Below are 14,023 nucleotides of genomic sequence, written 5' to 3' on the forward strand. Positions count from 1 at the left end.
ATCATCAAACCCAATTACCGTGCACCCCAAAAACATAAAAGTGCTCTCTTATTAACGTCCAATTAATAAAAAAAATACGAAAGAAAACTTAACAAATTAATTCATAGTATTATTTTCAGCATGGACTGCGCACTGGAGTCCTTGCTGCTTGTAGTTGTGACAAGAATAAACACTGGAACAAAACCTTCCCTCAACCCTCTCTGAGCCGAGGCACGCACCGATTGTGATATCATGGATGGACTTTTATATCAAACAGCAATCCAAACCCAACTAATAAATATGCGATCGCCTTCTTTTCTCCTTTTCCCCACTCAAAATAATTTATTGATTAAAATAAAACCAAGGGATTGAACTGATGCAAATTAACTTTGAGGGGATTGGCGCTGGCGCAGGCGCAGCAAGCTTTCTCCGCACGGACGCGAGCGAGACGGCATTCGCAGCCAATCAGAGCGGCTGGAGGCTCGGGGAACGGCGCGGGCCTTTTGCAAATAAACCGTCAGCAGCGGGCGGCGGCCCAAAGCGAACCGTGACGGGTTCGGTTCCCAGGCTCGCCGGCGGAATAAACATTTAGGCCTCGGTAGTCTGCCGGAAGTGGAAGTTATTGTTGTTCTTCCCGGTGATCGGCATACTTATCGTTTTTGGGAAGGCTGCCGTTGTTTTATTTTAAAAATGTCGGCGGCGGCTGTCCTCCGTCCGTCGGTTGGGGTGGCGGAGTTAAGATGGCGGGCAGCCCGGTGCGTTGTCTCCGGTGTGCGCGGTTAGAGCAGGAGTGAGAGGCGGCGCTTCCCCCACCCCCGGGGTGGGGAGACAGGATGGTGACCATATCGCGGCGGCGGCCTTCCTAGATGATCGTAGCGGCCTGGACCGTCTTCCACGCTACTCGGAGCCTGGTGCGAGGGTTATTGCTTTCTGCGGAGCCACCCGGCGCTGCCGTGGCCTCCTCCCCCGCCGTCGAGTCCGACGCCATAGGCCGGATGGGCAATAGTTGCGTGTGCCGGGACGGCAGCGACGCCGAGGAGAACCCGGGCCCTCCGGGCGAGCTCGGAGCAGCTGAGCGTCGACACCCGCCTCCTCTTTCGTCGTCGTCGTCTTCACATCACCACCACCACCATCACCATCCTCGCCACCACCATAGCAATAACGCCGAGGGCGAGCCCAGGAGCCGCTCCCGGGACCCGGTCAGGCCGCCCAGGAGGGGACGGGGCCCCCACGAACCTCGCAGGAAGAAGCAGAATGTGGATGGCCTGGTGTTGGATACGCTGGCCGTCATTCGTACATTGGTGGACAAGTAAGTGGCAGACCTCCTTTCCCAGATTGGGATCTCAGACCCCCCGCTGCTACTAGCTAGCCTGTTTGCTCCCCTCCTCCTGCATCCGCGGGGAAAGTCTGGAAACCCTTCAAGCTGCACGTTGATTTCGGCTAAAACGCATAATTCAGAAAGGCCTGGTTCCCCAGGAGAATTTGGCCACTTTTTTTTATAATAGTGTTCTTCAAAATTCTGTGTTCAAATGTTAGAAATTACTTGCTTTGCCTTTTCTATCATTTGGGCTCAAGTTGGCCGTGTGTTGTCAGGGATCCCCGAGTCCGTCAGGCTTAGTTTCTCTTCATTTTTTTGGAGTTTTAAAACCAACGCTGTGGCTTGTCAATTATAATATAATGTACAGCATTTACCCAAAACATTTTACAGTAGGCTGGTGTGGCAGTTTGAAATCCTGTGTTTGTGTTGAGAAAATTAAGGTAATTCATATCAGTAGAGAAAAGAACTGGAGAAACTTGGACTAAAATCTTACATCCCCAAGATCTAATCCTACATCCTGTGCTTCTAAAAGATAGCTGCAGTGGCTATGATTTTCCAGAATTCCCCAGATTCTGAAACGGTTCCAGAAAATTGGGTGTCAGCAAATGTAACAGTTATTCAAGAAAGGAGGGAGAGAAAATGGGGAACTACAAGCCAGTTAGCCTGATATCAGTCATCAGGAAAGTGCTGGAATCTGGAAGTCTTAATGCACTTAAATGGAAGTATGATCAGACAAAGTCAACAACAGTTTTAGAAAAAGTAAATCATGTTTGACAAATTTTAGTTTTTTTGAGCATGTAACTAGAAAGGCAGATAAAGGGGAACTCGTAGATGTACCATACCTGGATTTCCAAAAGGCTTTTGGGATAATGCGCCACAAAAGGTTAACCTGCAAAATAAAGGCTGCTAGAGTTGGCAGTAATATACTAGCATGGATAGAGAATTGGCTAACGGACAGGAACCAAGCTTTCAAGTTGGCAGGCTGTGACTAGTGGAGTGCCATAAGGTTCAGTGCTGGGGCCTTTGCTATTCACAACCTACATTAATGACTTGGATGAAGAGACAGAGTAATGTAATCTAAGTTTGCTGATGATACAAAGCTAGGTGGAAATGTAAGCCGTTAGGAGGGCACACAGAGGTTGTAAAGAGAGATAGACAGGTTAAATTAATGGGAAACAAGGTGGCAGATGGAGTATAATGTGGGCAAGTGTGAGATTATTTACTTTGGTAATAAGAAAAAAACAGAATATTTTTTAAAAGGTGTGAAACTTGTAAGTGTTGATCTTCAGAGAGACTTAGGTATACTTGTACAAGGGCAAAAGGTTAGCATGCAAGTACACCAAGCAATTAGGAAAGCAAATGGCATGTTGGTCTTTATTACAGGAGCAAGGAAGCCTTGCTTCAATTGTACAGGGCTTTGGTGAGACCATACTGGAGTGTTGTGTGCAGTTTAGGCATCCATAATTAATGAAGGATCTACTTGCTTTCAGAGCAGTAGAGTGAAGTTTCACTAGGCTGGAGTGGACACAACCTCGGGATAAGGGGCCAATCATTTAGTATTAAGATGAGAAATTTCTTCTCTCGAAGGGTCGTGAATCTCTGAATTGTCCACTCGAGTGTTGTGGATGTTCCATTGTTGACATGATTAAGATTGTGATAGACAGAATTTTGATCTCTCTGATTCGAGGGTTAAGGGGAACAGGCAGGAAAGTGGAGTTGAAGTCTAAGATCAGCCACAAGTGTATTGAATGATGGAGCAGGCTTGACGGGCCACCAGAAAAATCCCTGTGATTTAGAATGGGACAGGCACACTTTTGGTTTCTTTGAAAGCGTCACAATGGAGTTGCAATGGTCATGATTCATAAATGCTGAGCTGAGTAAGTGGCCCCACCCAACAGGTGATACACAGGATCGCATTCAGGTCTGATCAGATCAGCTGTTCTGGCACTAACAATTTGTCACTTTGCGTTAAGTCAGTTAGTAACAAGCATGTTAAAGCAAATTGTTCACTCATCTGAGTCATAGTGCTTCACAATTTATTAGTCTGCTGTAAAATTGCATCTGGATAGTTATTGTGCAAATTAAATTTTATTTTAAATGTTACATTTGACTCAATTGCTGATTTATATAGTGCAGTATTATACAGCTACTTAATTCTTGGATGAGTAAAATATAGCTGCTGTCGCCAAATTATTTCTAGTTATACAGTTTTTCTAGTTGTGAGGTGTTGTCAAAATTGGATCAGATAAAGGATTTAAGAGAAATTTCTGTGCATGGTATGGGGGTTGTTTAGCTCAGTGGACTAGATGGCTCAGGTGTTGTGCAGATTGACACCAACAGCATTGGTTCAATCCCAATACTGGCTGTGGTAGCTCATGGAGGCCTGCCTCCTTGCCTTGATCCATGCTTGTTGTGGAGCGATGCCCCTCAGCCATATAACTAATTGTGTCTCTGTCATGGAGAGAGAAGCCTATGGTCTTTTGTGACTACAGCCAATTACCATTTCTCGATACATGGTGGTTAAAATATGGAATTTGTTGCATGAAGGGTTTGAAGCAGATAGTATTGGCACAATAAAGGAGAGATTTGACTCATTCTCAAAGCCTGAGATAGAGGAACAAAAACAAAAATTGCTGGAAAAACTCACTTCTGAAGAAGAGTCATATATCCGCGAAATGTTAACTCTGTCTTTCTCTCCACAGATGTTGTCAGACCTGCTGAGTTTTTCCAGCAATTGTTTTTGTTTCAGATTTCCAGCATCCGCAGTATTTTGCTTTTATCTGAGATAGAGGAACATGGGAGCAAGGTGGAAAGAGCTAATTTAGAGTGCAAAACTTGTCTGCAGCATAAGCACAGCCATAGACTAGTTGGGCTGTATGGCCCGTTTTTTGTTCAGTTTCATGTAATGATGACTTTGCTGTGTCAAAGATATTTATGTGGGCCAGTGTTATCTAAAGCAGATTGCGCAGTGTGATGCATCTTCGATGTATTGAGCAGATGGAAAGGTTAATGAGGACTTGCAGGCATTATTAAAACCCATGTTTATAATTTGTGAAATGCAATTTTGGAAGATGTACTGACTGCATAGGTTGTAACTGATTTTTTGAGTGCTAGTGATCTTTTAAATGTGGCATTTCGTTCCCACATGCATAGAATACCTCCGATGTCTAAGTGCGTTACAAACAATGGGTTATTTTGAAGTAGAATGTATTGCTGAAAAAAAAGAGCCACATCTAAGCTTTAAGTCTTGTACTCATCAGAACACTCGTAAGAATACCTATATAAGGGGGAAAACAACAATTTATACTGTATGTGAAGAGAGTGAACAGCTACCCTGATCAGATCATTTCGCACTGTATATCATGCAAGCTCATGAACGGGCCCAAGGTCATCACTTTCGGCCCTGGAAAGTGTGCAGTCTACCTCGGATTATCCTGGAAGGGCAGGTATCTCAAAAATTTGAGCAACAGGTGAAGCTAGCTGTTTCACACTGCTACTATGCAATAGCAACAGGAGTGTTATTCTCCATTAACAGGATGTTGCCGTCAAGCCAAAAAGACGTTCTGTCTATCACATAAATAAGTAATATGAATTTCAGTGCCAGTGTGATGCTAGGTATGTAGGTCATATGTCTCAAAGACTGTCGGATTGTATCAAACAGCATGTCCCAGCCGCTGTTCACAATGGGCAGGGTACAGATCCTATCCAACCAGCCCATGCTTGCAAAACTCAAAATAGTGTCCAACATTACAACATTGTGATCTTGCAATTGGGCAACATTTGCGAAATAATCTTCAATGTGCTAAGAATTATGCTGACAACCAATTTAAGATTGTCAGTCGGGCTCCCAATGTAATGCATTTGCATGTACTGGAAGCTACATATATTGATACACAGGCCCTGTTCTTTGCAGACAAAAAACATGTACATACACTGCACCTGTTTCAGCTAAACAAAATAAGTGACTGCCATTCACTGACTAATTCTTTAGGGCAATGCCTTGACCAATCAGGGTCAAGCTGCCTGGTTTAAATTTCAAACAATGTTTGGTAATTAACTGTTAGTTACCATCAGTGGTGCATTCTCTATGGCAGGGCCACTTGCCTACCAATCAGCACTCCCTTTACGTACAGTATAAATTGTTGTTTTTCCCTTATATATTGATATTCTTGCATGTGGCCTGATGAGTGCAAGACGAAAAGCTGAGACATGTCTCTTTTTTTCAGCAATACTAAAGTTCTGTACTACCAAACGACTAGAAGTAGAATGTATTGCATAGCATTTACAGCACTGAAACGGGCTGTTTGGCCCAACAGTCGATATGCTCCAGACAAACTTTGTTCCACCCTACTTCATCTGACCCCATCAACATATCTTTTTATTCCATTCTCCCTCTGGTTTATCTAGCTTCCTTTAAATGCATCTATGCTATTTACCTCTGCTGCTTGTAATGTTCCATATTCTAGTCACACTCTCTGAGTAAAATTTCTCTTGAATTTCCTGTTGAATTTATGAATAACGATCTTATGTTTATGGCCTAGTAGCTCTGGTCTCACCTGCAAGTGGAAATATCTTCTCTGTGCCTAACCCCCCAAACCCTTTCATAATCATTAACACCTCTTATCAGGTGACCCCTCAGTCCTCTAGAGAAGAGAGCTCCGGTCTCAACCTTAAATAGGCATAGCCCTTTGCTTCTGTTATAATTTATTAAACTTTTCACCCCTTCTCCAGTTCCTCTTTTTCCATTTTATAATATGGAGACCAGAACTGTCCATGGCACTCAAATGTGAGCTTACAAAGGTTCTATACAAGTTTAACCATAACATATATCTGCTTTTCAATTCTCTCCCCCCGGGGTATTTTTTTTTTTTTATATAGCCTTATTAACATGTAATTTTTTTTTAGTAATCTCTATTTTTAGCCTCCCCTCCCACTCCTTCTGCTCCCCTATCCCATTTAGACATTTATTTTCCAAGAAATGATGACCGCCTTATTGTTAGCAAAATGTACTATCTCACACTTGACCAAAATGAACTTTAGTTGCCAATCATGCAACCATTCAACAACTTTATTAATGTTGTCTTGTATTTTGTCACAGACCTCCTGTATTAATTGTAATCTTTCTGTTCTTCAAAAATTGTTCAATTAAAATATAGAAACCGGTAGATGGGGTCTCTCTCAGCTGAAAAGATGAATCTTACAATGCAGTACTTGTTCATTAATGTATTTGAGTGTCAGCCCTGTGCTGAAGTCTTAAGTAGGATTTGAATCCACTATACCTGACTCCAGTGAGTGTGTTGCGAACTGAATTTGCTAACTTTAAATTTACATTGCTTCTAATGTTCTCCCTTTTATTTCAAATTAAATTTGGATTTAAAACAAAAAATATTTGTGTTTCCCTCTCTACTGAAGAGGTTGGCTACTGTTTGAGTATGTAAATCAGATGCCAATACAAAAGCAAAATGCTGCAGATGCTGGAAGACTGAAATAAAAACAAAGTGCTGGAAATAATCAGGTCAGTCAGCAGTCAGTGGAGAGAGAAACAAAGTTTATGTTTCAAGTCAAGATGGCGTTTCAACAGTTCTGATGAAGGGTCATCTTGACCTGAGATTTTTTTTCTCTTTTATTCATTCAAGGGATGTGGGCTGGCTAGGCCAGCATTAATTGCCCTTGAAGAGGTGGTGGTGAGCTGTCTTCTTGAACTGCTGCGGTCCATGTGGTGTAGGTACACCCGCAGTGCTGTTAGGGAGGGAGTCCCAAGATTTTGACCCAGCAACAGTGAAGGAACGGCGATATATTTCAAAGTCAGAATGGTGAGTGGCTTGGAGGGGAACTTCCAGGTGGTGGCGTCCCCATGCATCTGCTTGAAGGCAGTTAGGGATGGGCACTAAATGCTGGCCTTGACAGCGATGCCCACGTCACGAGAGAGAATTTTTAAAAAGTAAATTCTAGCTCTGAAAAATATTATTGAACCAGCAGGTGCTGAATGCCTATAAGACTATTGTGTACATTCTTTTAGAATTAGTGACGAATTTATTAAAGTTCTTTTGAGGTTGTAACAAGTAGGTGAAGTGTATTTGGATTTCCAAACGAGATTTCAATGGTGCCACAATTGATGACTGCACAAGAGAAGAGCGCAAGGTGTTGGGGATAATATGTTGGCATGGTAGAGGTTTGGCTAACTAACAGGAAACGGAGTTGTGATAAATGGGTCATTTTCAGGTTGGCAAATAACTAGTGGAGTACCACAGGGATCAGTGCTGGGGCCATATTTATGATCTAATGTGACTTGGATGAAGGAACAGAGTGTATTGTTGACCAATTTACTGATACAAAGTTGGAAAGCAAGCTCGGGAGGTTGCAAAGAGTCTGCAAAAGATATAGATAGGTTAATTGAGTAGGCAAAAATTTGGACGATGGAATATAATGTGGAAATCATGTGAACTTGTCTATTGGCGGAAAGAGTGGAAAAGCAGAATATAAATTCAATTGAGAGAGACTGCAGAATGCTGCAGTACAGTGTGTTCCGAGTGTCCTTGTACATGAATCTCAAAATGATAGCATGCAGGCACGGCATACAATTAGGAAGGCAAATGGAATGTTGAAGTATAAAAGTAGGGAAATCTTGCTGCAACTGTACAGGGCATTAGTGAGACCGCACCTATAGTACAGTGTACAGTTTTGGTTTTATTTAAGGAGGGATATACTTGCATTGGCAATCCAGTGAAGGTTCACAAGGCTGATTCCTGTGATGAAAGGGTTTTTTGAGGAAAAGTTGAGCAGATTGAGACTTTTTCTGTTGGAGTTTAGAAGAATGAGAGGTGGTCTTATTAAAACATATAAAATTCTGAGGAGACTTGATGGGGTAGATGCTTGGAGGATGTTTCCCCTTGGGATATCTACCACTCATGGACATAGTTGAAAAGAGGTATCCCGTTTAGGACAGAGTTGAGGAGGAATTTCTTCTGAGGGTTGTTAATCTTTGGAATTCTTTGCCTCAGAGCACTGGGGGCTGAGTCATTGAGTATATTCAAGGCAGAGTTAAACAGATATTTGATCTACAAGGGAATTGAGGGTTATGGGAGGCAGATACCAAAGTGGAGTTTAGACCACAATCTGATCAGCCATGATCTTATTGAATGGCAGAACAGGCTCAAGGGGTTGAATGGCCTACTCTTTCTTATGATCTTAGGAAGTACTGTACTGAATGAAAAGTTACCCATAAGAGGATCCTTGGCTGAGTTGAACCAAAAGCACTAGTAGTACTTAATAAAACTGAGGTAGTTTTATTACTGCCTCTGCATCTGCTGAAACCTTAATCCATGTTTTACCTCTGGAGTTGACTATTCCAACACACTCCTGGCCAACCTTCTGTCTTCCACCATACCTCCACATTAAGCCCTATTTACCCATCTACGAACTGGGATAAAATTTTGCAAAGGTCCAATATTAAAAATATTTATTTGCTGTTGCGCACCCTGGCATCTAAAGTTTTGTTTCTGTAATGTATTTGCTATCAAGTTTATCATAATTCTGGCTCCTGTAGTTAAGGAAGTGAAACGTAAAGACCTCTTTCTCTACTGTTACTTCATCTTGACTGAAACATTGGCAGAAGCATTATAATTGGGTTAAGGCAGGGAAATACTGATATTTGGTGATTCCTGCTGAAATATGGACATAAATGGAAGACAACAACTTGAACACACCATTTGGGTTCACACCATTGGGGATATCAAGGGAGCATGGAAAGGAGTGAAAATATATGCAATGTAATGCAATTTCTAATGCTGCTTTTAAGAGAATATCTTGTTTTTTGATATAACAGTCATTATTTTTGAAAGTGTGAAGAAAATTCTGTATTGAAAATGTTACATCGCAATGCTGTAACATTTTTATTGTCTTCTGTCTTGCACGCATGTTCAGAACTGAGAGGTTGGGGCGTCAGCTCTAGCTTTTGCTATGATGCTTTTGAACCAGTGCTTGTGAGGTTGACTATGTAGGAAGTGCTTTGTGTCTAGCCTGCAGGCAATTCTTGCTCACTCTTCAAGACCCTGAAGCTCAGGTAGTGCAAGTTGGAAACACTTTCCAGATAATTCAGTCATTTCCTTTGGCAACTGAATAGAACTACAGCTGCATGATTTGCAAATAAAACTCTGCAATCCCACTGCCAGTCTTGTCACTGGATGACTATTTCCTTTTAGACTGTAAAGAATGCAGTGTATTTTAAAATGTGTTGCAGCTGATGATGAAAGCAGCAGGGAAAACCTATCATAGTAGAATCTTGAAGGAAACCACAGAGCAAATCCATATTATTAATCAGCAGAAGCATTTATAGCCAGTGCTGTCATATTGCACTCAAGCCTGTCTTTATTAAGAGGAAAAAATACTTAAATATTTTACTTTCAGCTCTGCATTTAAAATAGATTTATGTATAAACTGTATCTCAACAATGGCACTTGAAGAGTCCAGAATAGCACTCAGTAAGTACTCCATCTTGGCAGTCTTTTGGCAATGATTGCTTCTATTCTGTTGTGTAGGAAAAATAATGTTATTAACTTTAATTATGATTATCTTGAAGTGTGAGGATGAGTCATAATTAAAGTGACTGCTATTTCAAATTATGTTGACCATTTAATTTATTTCAATCACCTGTTGCTGAGATGATTTGGATAGGTGATAAGTAAAGGTAAGCTCATCAACCACAGGCTAGTCAGTTTAACTTTGGTGGGGGAAATTTCTAGAAACAATAATTTGGGACAAAATTAATCGTCACATGGACGAATGCGGATTAATTAAGGAAAGCCAGCACGGATTTCTAAAGGGGAAATCATGTTTAACTAACTTGCTGGAGTTTTTTTTTGAAGCGGTAACAGAAGGTTGATGAGGGCATTGCTGTTCATGTGGTGTACATGAACTTCAAAAGGTGTTCGATACTGTGCTGCACAACTTGCTGAGAAGATTTGAACAGGTGATTAGTATCTGCTTGTATGCAGCTGTGTGCTATAAATTGCAGTTGATCTGAAATTAATTTGCATATTACAATTTAAGGAAGTCAACAAAAAGGAAACCAAAAATTTAAGTAGGACTTTATCTGATTGAAAGGTTCCCCCCCCCTGCAAGCTTCACATTAGACTCAGGGATGGCCCCAGAGGACTGGAGAATTGCAAACATTACACCCTTGTTCAAAAAAACGGGTGTGAAGATGAGCCCAGCTCATGGAATAAAAGGGACAGTAGCAACATAGATATGGGATTGCCTGAGCATCAGGAAATAGAGAGCAATGGTTAGTGGATGTTTTCTATGCTGAAGGAAATTTTGTCATAGGGTTCCCCAGAGGTCAGTGTTGGGACCCTTGCTTTTCCTGATATATATTAATGACTTAGACCTTGCTGCACAGGGCACAACTTCAAAGTTTGTGCATGATACCAAACTTGGAAGCATTGGGAACTGCAAGGAGGATAATGATAGTGTTGAACTTCAAAGGGGCATAGGTTGGTGGAATGGGAAGTTCATGGCAGAAAATAGTGAAGTTTTTCATTTTGGTAGGAAGAAGATGGAGAGACAATATAAAATAAAAGATTCAATTCTAGGGGGTGCAGGAGCTGAGGGATATGAGTGTATATGTGCATAAATCACTGAAGGCAGCAGGACAGGTTCAGAAAGCAGTTAATAAAGCATAAAGCCCAGGATACTGTATTAATAGGGGCATAGAGTACAAGAGCAAGGAGGTTGTGTTGAATTTGTGCAAGTCACTAGTTCAGCCTTAGCTAGAGTATTGCGTCCAGTTCTGGGCACCGCACTTCAGGAAGAGTGTGAAGGCATTAGATAGGGAGCGGGAAAGATTCACGAAAATGGTTCCAGGGATTGAATCGCAATGGATTTGAGAAGTTGCGACTCTTTTCCTTGGAGAAAATGAAGCTGAGAGGAGATTTGCTGGAGGTATTCAAAATAATGGTCTGGGCAGAGTAGATAGGGAGAAACTTTTCCCACTTGTGAAAGGATGGAGAATGAGAGGGTACAGTTTTAAAGTAATGAGTAAAAGAAATAAAAGTGATATGAGGAGAAACTTTTTTTATGCAGTGAGTGGTCAGGGTTTGGTGTGTATGTGGTAGAGGCAGGTTCAATTGAAGCATTCAAAAGAGAGTTAGATTGTTTGTTTTCTGAAAAGGAAGAATGTGAAGGGTTACAGGGAGGAAGCGGGGAATGCTACTTGATGAGTTGCTCATTCAGAGAGTTGGTGCAGACACAGTGGGCCAAATGGCTGCCTCCTGTGCCATAACTGTTCTGTGATTCTGATAATTCTGGCAAGTTGTCTTTAATTTCCTAACCAAAATGTGAATCTGAACAATATGCTGAGTAACTAACTTTTCTTTGTTTTTTTCAGTGACCAAGAGCCTCCGTATTCAATGATCACCTTGCACGAAATGGCAGAAACAGGTAACTACTAGACTGAACAAAAAATGTGACACCTTGTAAACTGAGGCAGAGGTGAAATATTCACTAATTTTATTGCTGTCAGCACACTGATACTTTAATTAGGGAGGTCTAATTTAAGTGATAACCCTTTTTTTTCTGCAACGCTATATTCTTTTAAGACTTGCTTGGCTAAGTGTGCAGGCTCCTGATACTGCTCTGAATCTGATTAAATAAACAAGTGACTGTCAATGATTTTCCAGTTGTCCTAATGTCGTCATTATCTCCCTGTGAAGCATTACCTGACACATTAGAATTAGATTTCTTTGATTATTTTTTAAACACATCAGCATCCCTTTGTCACGCTACTCGCCCCTCTCTGATGCAGGGATTTTAATGCTAATTGTGGCTCAACTCCTGTGGTTAAGAGCAGCTATCTCTATTTAGACAGGATTTGTCCTGAAACTCCTCTGATTTGTACAATTCAGTTGTGCGTTAGATAAACTTGATACATGAACATTAAATAACTTAAAACATAATTGGCGGGTTGGGGGGGGAGGGGGAGGGGAAAATGTGGTGGGAGGAGGGAAGACTTGGTAAACCTAAATGTATGATAACAGTTGCAGTAGCATTCATAAAATTGAACATGGTTGCTGTTGTTTGCACATCTCCAAAGGTTACAAAAGTGTAGCTCCAACGAGTGTGGAAAAAGTTGATTTTTATTTTATCTCTGCTTTCCAATCAATGCACCTAGTTTTTGTTTTAAACCATTCTGTTCAGTTTAATTGAAAAAATTAAAATATATTATTGGGCATGTATTTTTCTGATGAATTGATTTTAAAATCCCCACATTAAAGCTTTGGACAACACTAGCCAAACTGAGAATATAAACTATTGAAGGGGAAGCATGTTTAATTTACGTAGAATTTTACAGTACAGATGATAACCATTTGGCCCAACAGGTTGATGCAGATGTTTATGCTCCATATGCACCTTCTCCCACCTTATTTTATTTCTCCCTATCAACATAACTTTCTGTTTCTTTCTCACTCATGTACTTACCTTGCGCTTAAATGCATCCATGCTCTTTGCTTCAACTGCTTCATGTGAGAGCATGAAGAGCATTTATTTAATGGTGTGAAATTTAACCCAGTGTAAATGTGTTGCAGAAAATACAATCTGTCAAAACATTTTTGATCCCTTTAATAGTGAAAAATTGGGTTTTATTCAGCTGTGATGTGGGTGTACAGTTCAGAAGTTTGGTGCCAAAGTGGTATTGCCAACTTGCATGCAAGCTTATAACACAGAATGGTTGCTTTGGTGTGATCTTTAGAAAAAGCAGATTTATTCAGTCATCTACGTGATGCCTAGGATGTCCTCAGTAACAATCGAAGGCTTAGTAAATGTGACTGCGAAGTAATTATATACTTCAGATTGGCATCCTTTCTGCCTTTAAATTTCAGTTTAATAACATTGAAACAAAATAGAGATGTTGCTCTAGTTCCTATTCATTTCCCTGTATCCCTTATCGTGTCCTCAACCTTTTAAAAGCTCTGCTTTTGGACAACATTGCAATGTTTTATATTGCCTCAGCATTTGTACAGAGAAGTTCTGTAAGTCTTAAATGGGAAATCTGATCTGCTTTGAAACAGTGTTCCAGAGTGACCTTTTTATAAAGGAGCAAATACATATTGTAGCAACAGTAGCCTTGGCTTCCTTTGTTAGATATGGGTCAGTGGTGCAAATGAAAATGCTATCAGTTTCTGACAGGAATTGTAGTTGCTGAACCTAATCTTAAAATATGCATTGGGCTTTCTTTTTAAATCTGGAAAATTAAATCACTTTTTCAAAAAAAATCCACTTTGGATTGAACAGTCTCCCATTCAGGAAAGTTTCTTTCAGTCAGTAATTAATAACCAGTGTTGGTATAACATGGCCAGTGTAGAAACAATACAGACTGGGAGATTCTTGAGATTGATGCCTTCTCATTATTGAACTTAATCTCCAGCAGAGCATCAATGAGTGCTATGGTTGCAAGACTTTGTATTAAGGAGTGGGGAAAGTCCCTTTATCATTTCTGTTTCTGATAGCTATCCACTGATCATCTGCTGAGAAGCACATGTCAATGGTCATTAGTGATAACAGCATCAAGCTTGAATGTGACGACATCCTTCACCCTATAACCAAATAGCTTGTCAATGCTCACTCCTTAACCTAATGCATGAAGAATGTGTACTGTTGGGTCATATACCAGAAAGCTAATAGAGCATGTGAATCCAACTTTTTTTGCGCTATCACTGGATGTGGGTGTTG

The 14,023-nt window shown here is 40.9% G+C and overlaps 1 protein-coding gene across 1 annotated transcript in view; it reads left to right on the forward strand.

Annotated features, from left to right (window-relative positions):
- The first annotated feature begins 311 nt into the window (after positions 1 to 311).
- Positions 312 to 14,023, forward strand: part of rspry1 (ring finger and SPRY domain containing 1) — a 70,283-nt gene continuing 56,571 nt past the window's right edge. Inside the window, exons 1-2 of the mRNA XM_078544143.1 lie at positions 312 to 1,288; positions 11,682 to 11,734. Of these exons, the coding sequence (XP_078400269.1) occupies positions 846 to 1,288; positions 11,682 to 11,734 (496 nt within the window). The 5' untranslated portion in view covers positions 312 to 845. The remainder of the gene's footprint in view (positions 1,289 to 11,681; positions 11,735 to 14,023) is intronic.

This window comes from Cetorhinus maximus, chromosome 6, assembly GCF_964194155.1.
Source record: "Cetorhinus maximus chromosome 6, sCetMax3.hap1.1, whole genome shotgun sequence".
Taxonomy (NCBI): Eukaryota; Metazoa; Chordata; class Chondrichthyes; order Lamniformes; family Cetorhinidae; genus Cetorhinus; species Cetorhinus maximus.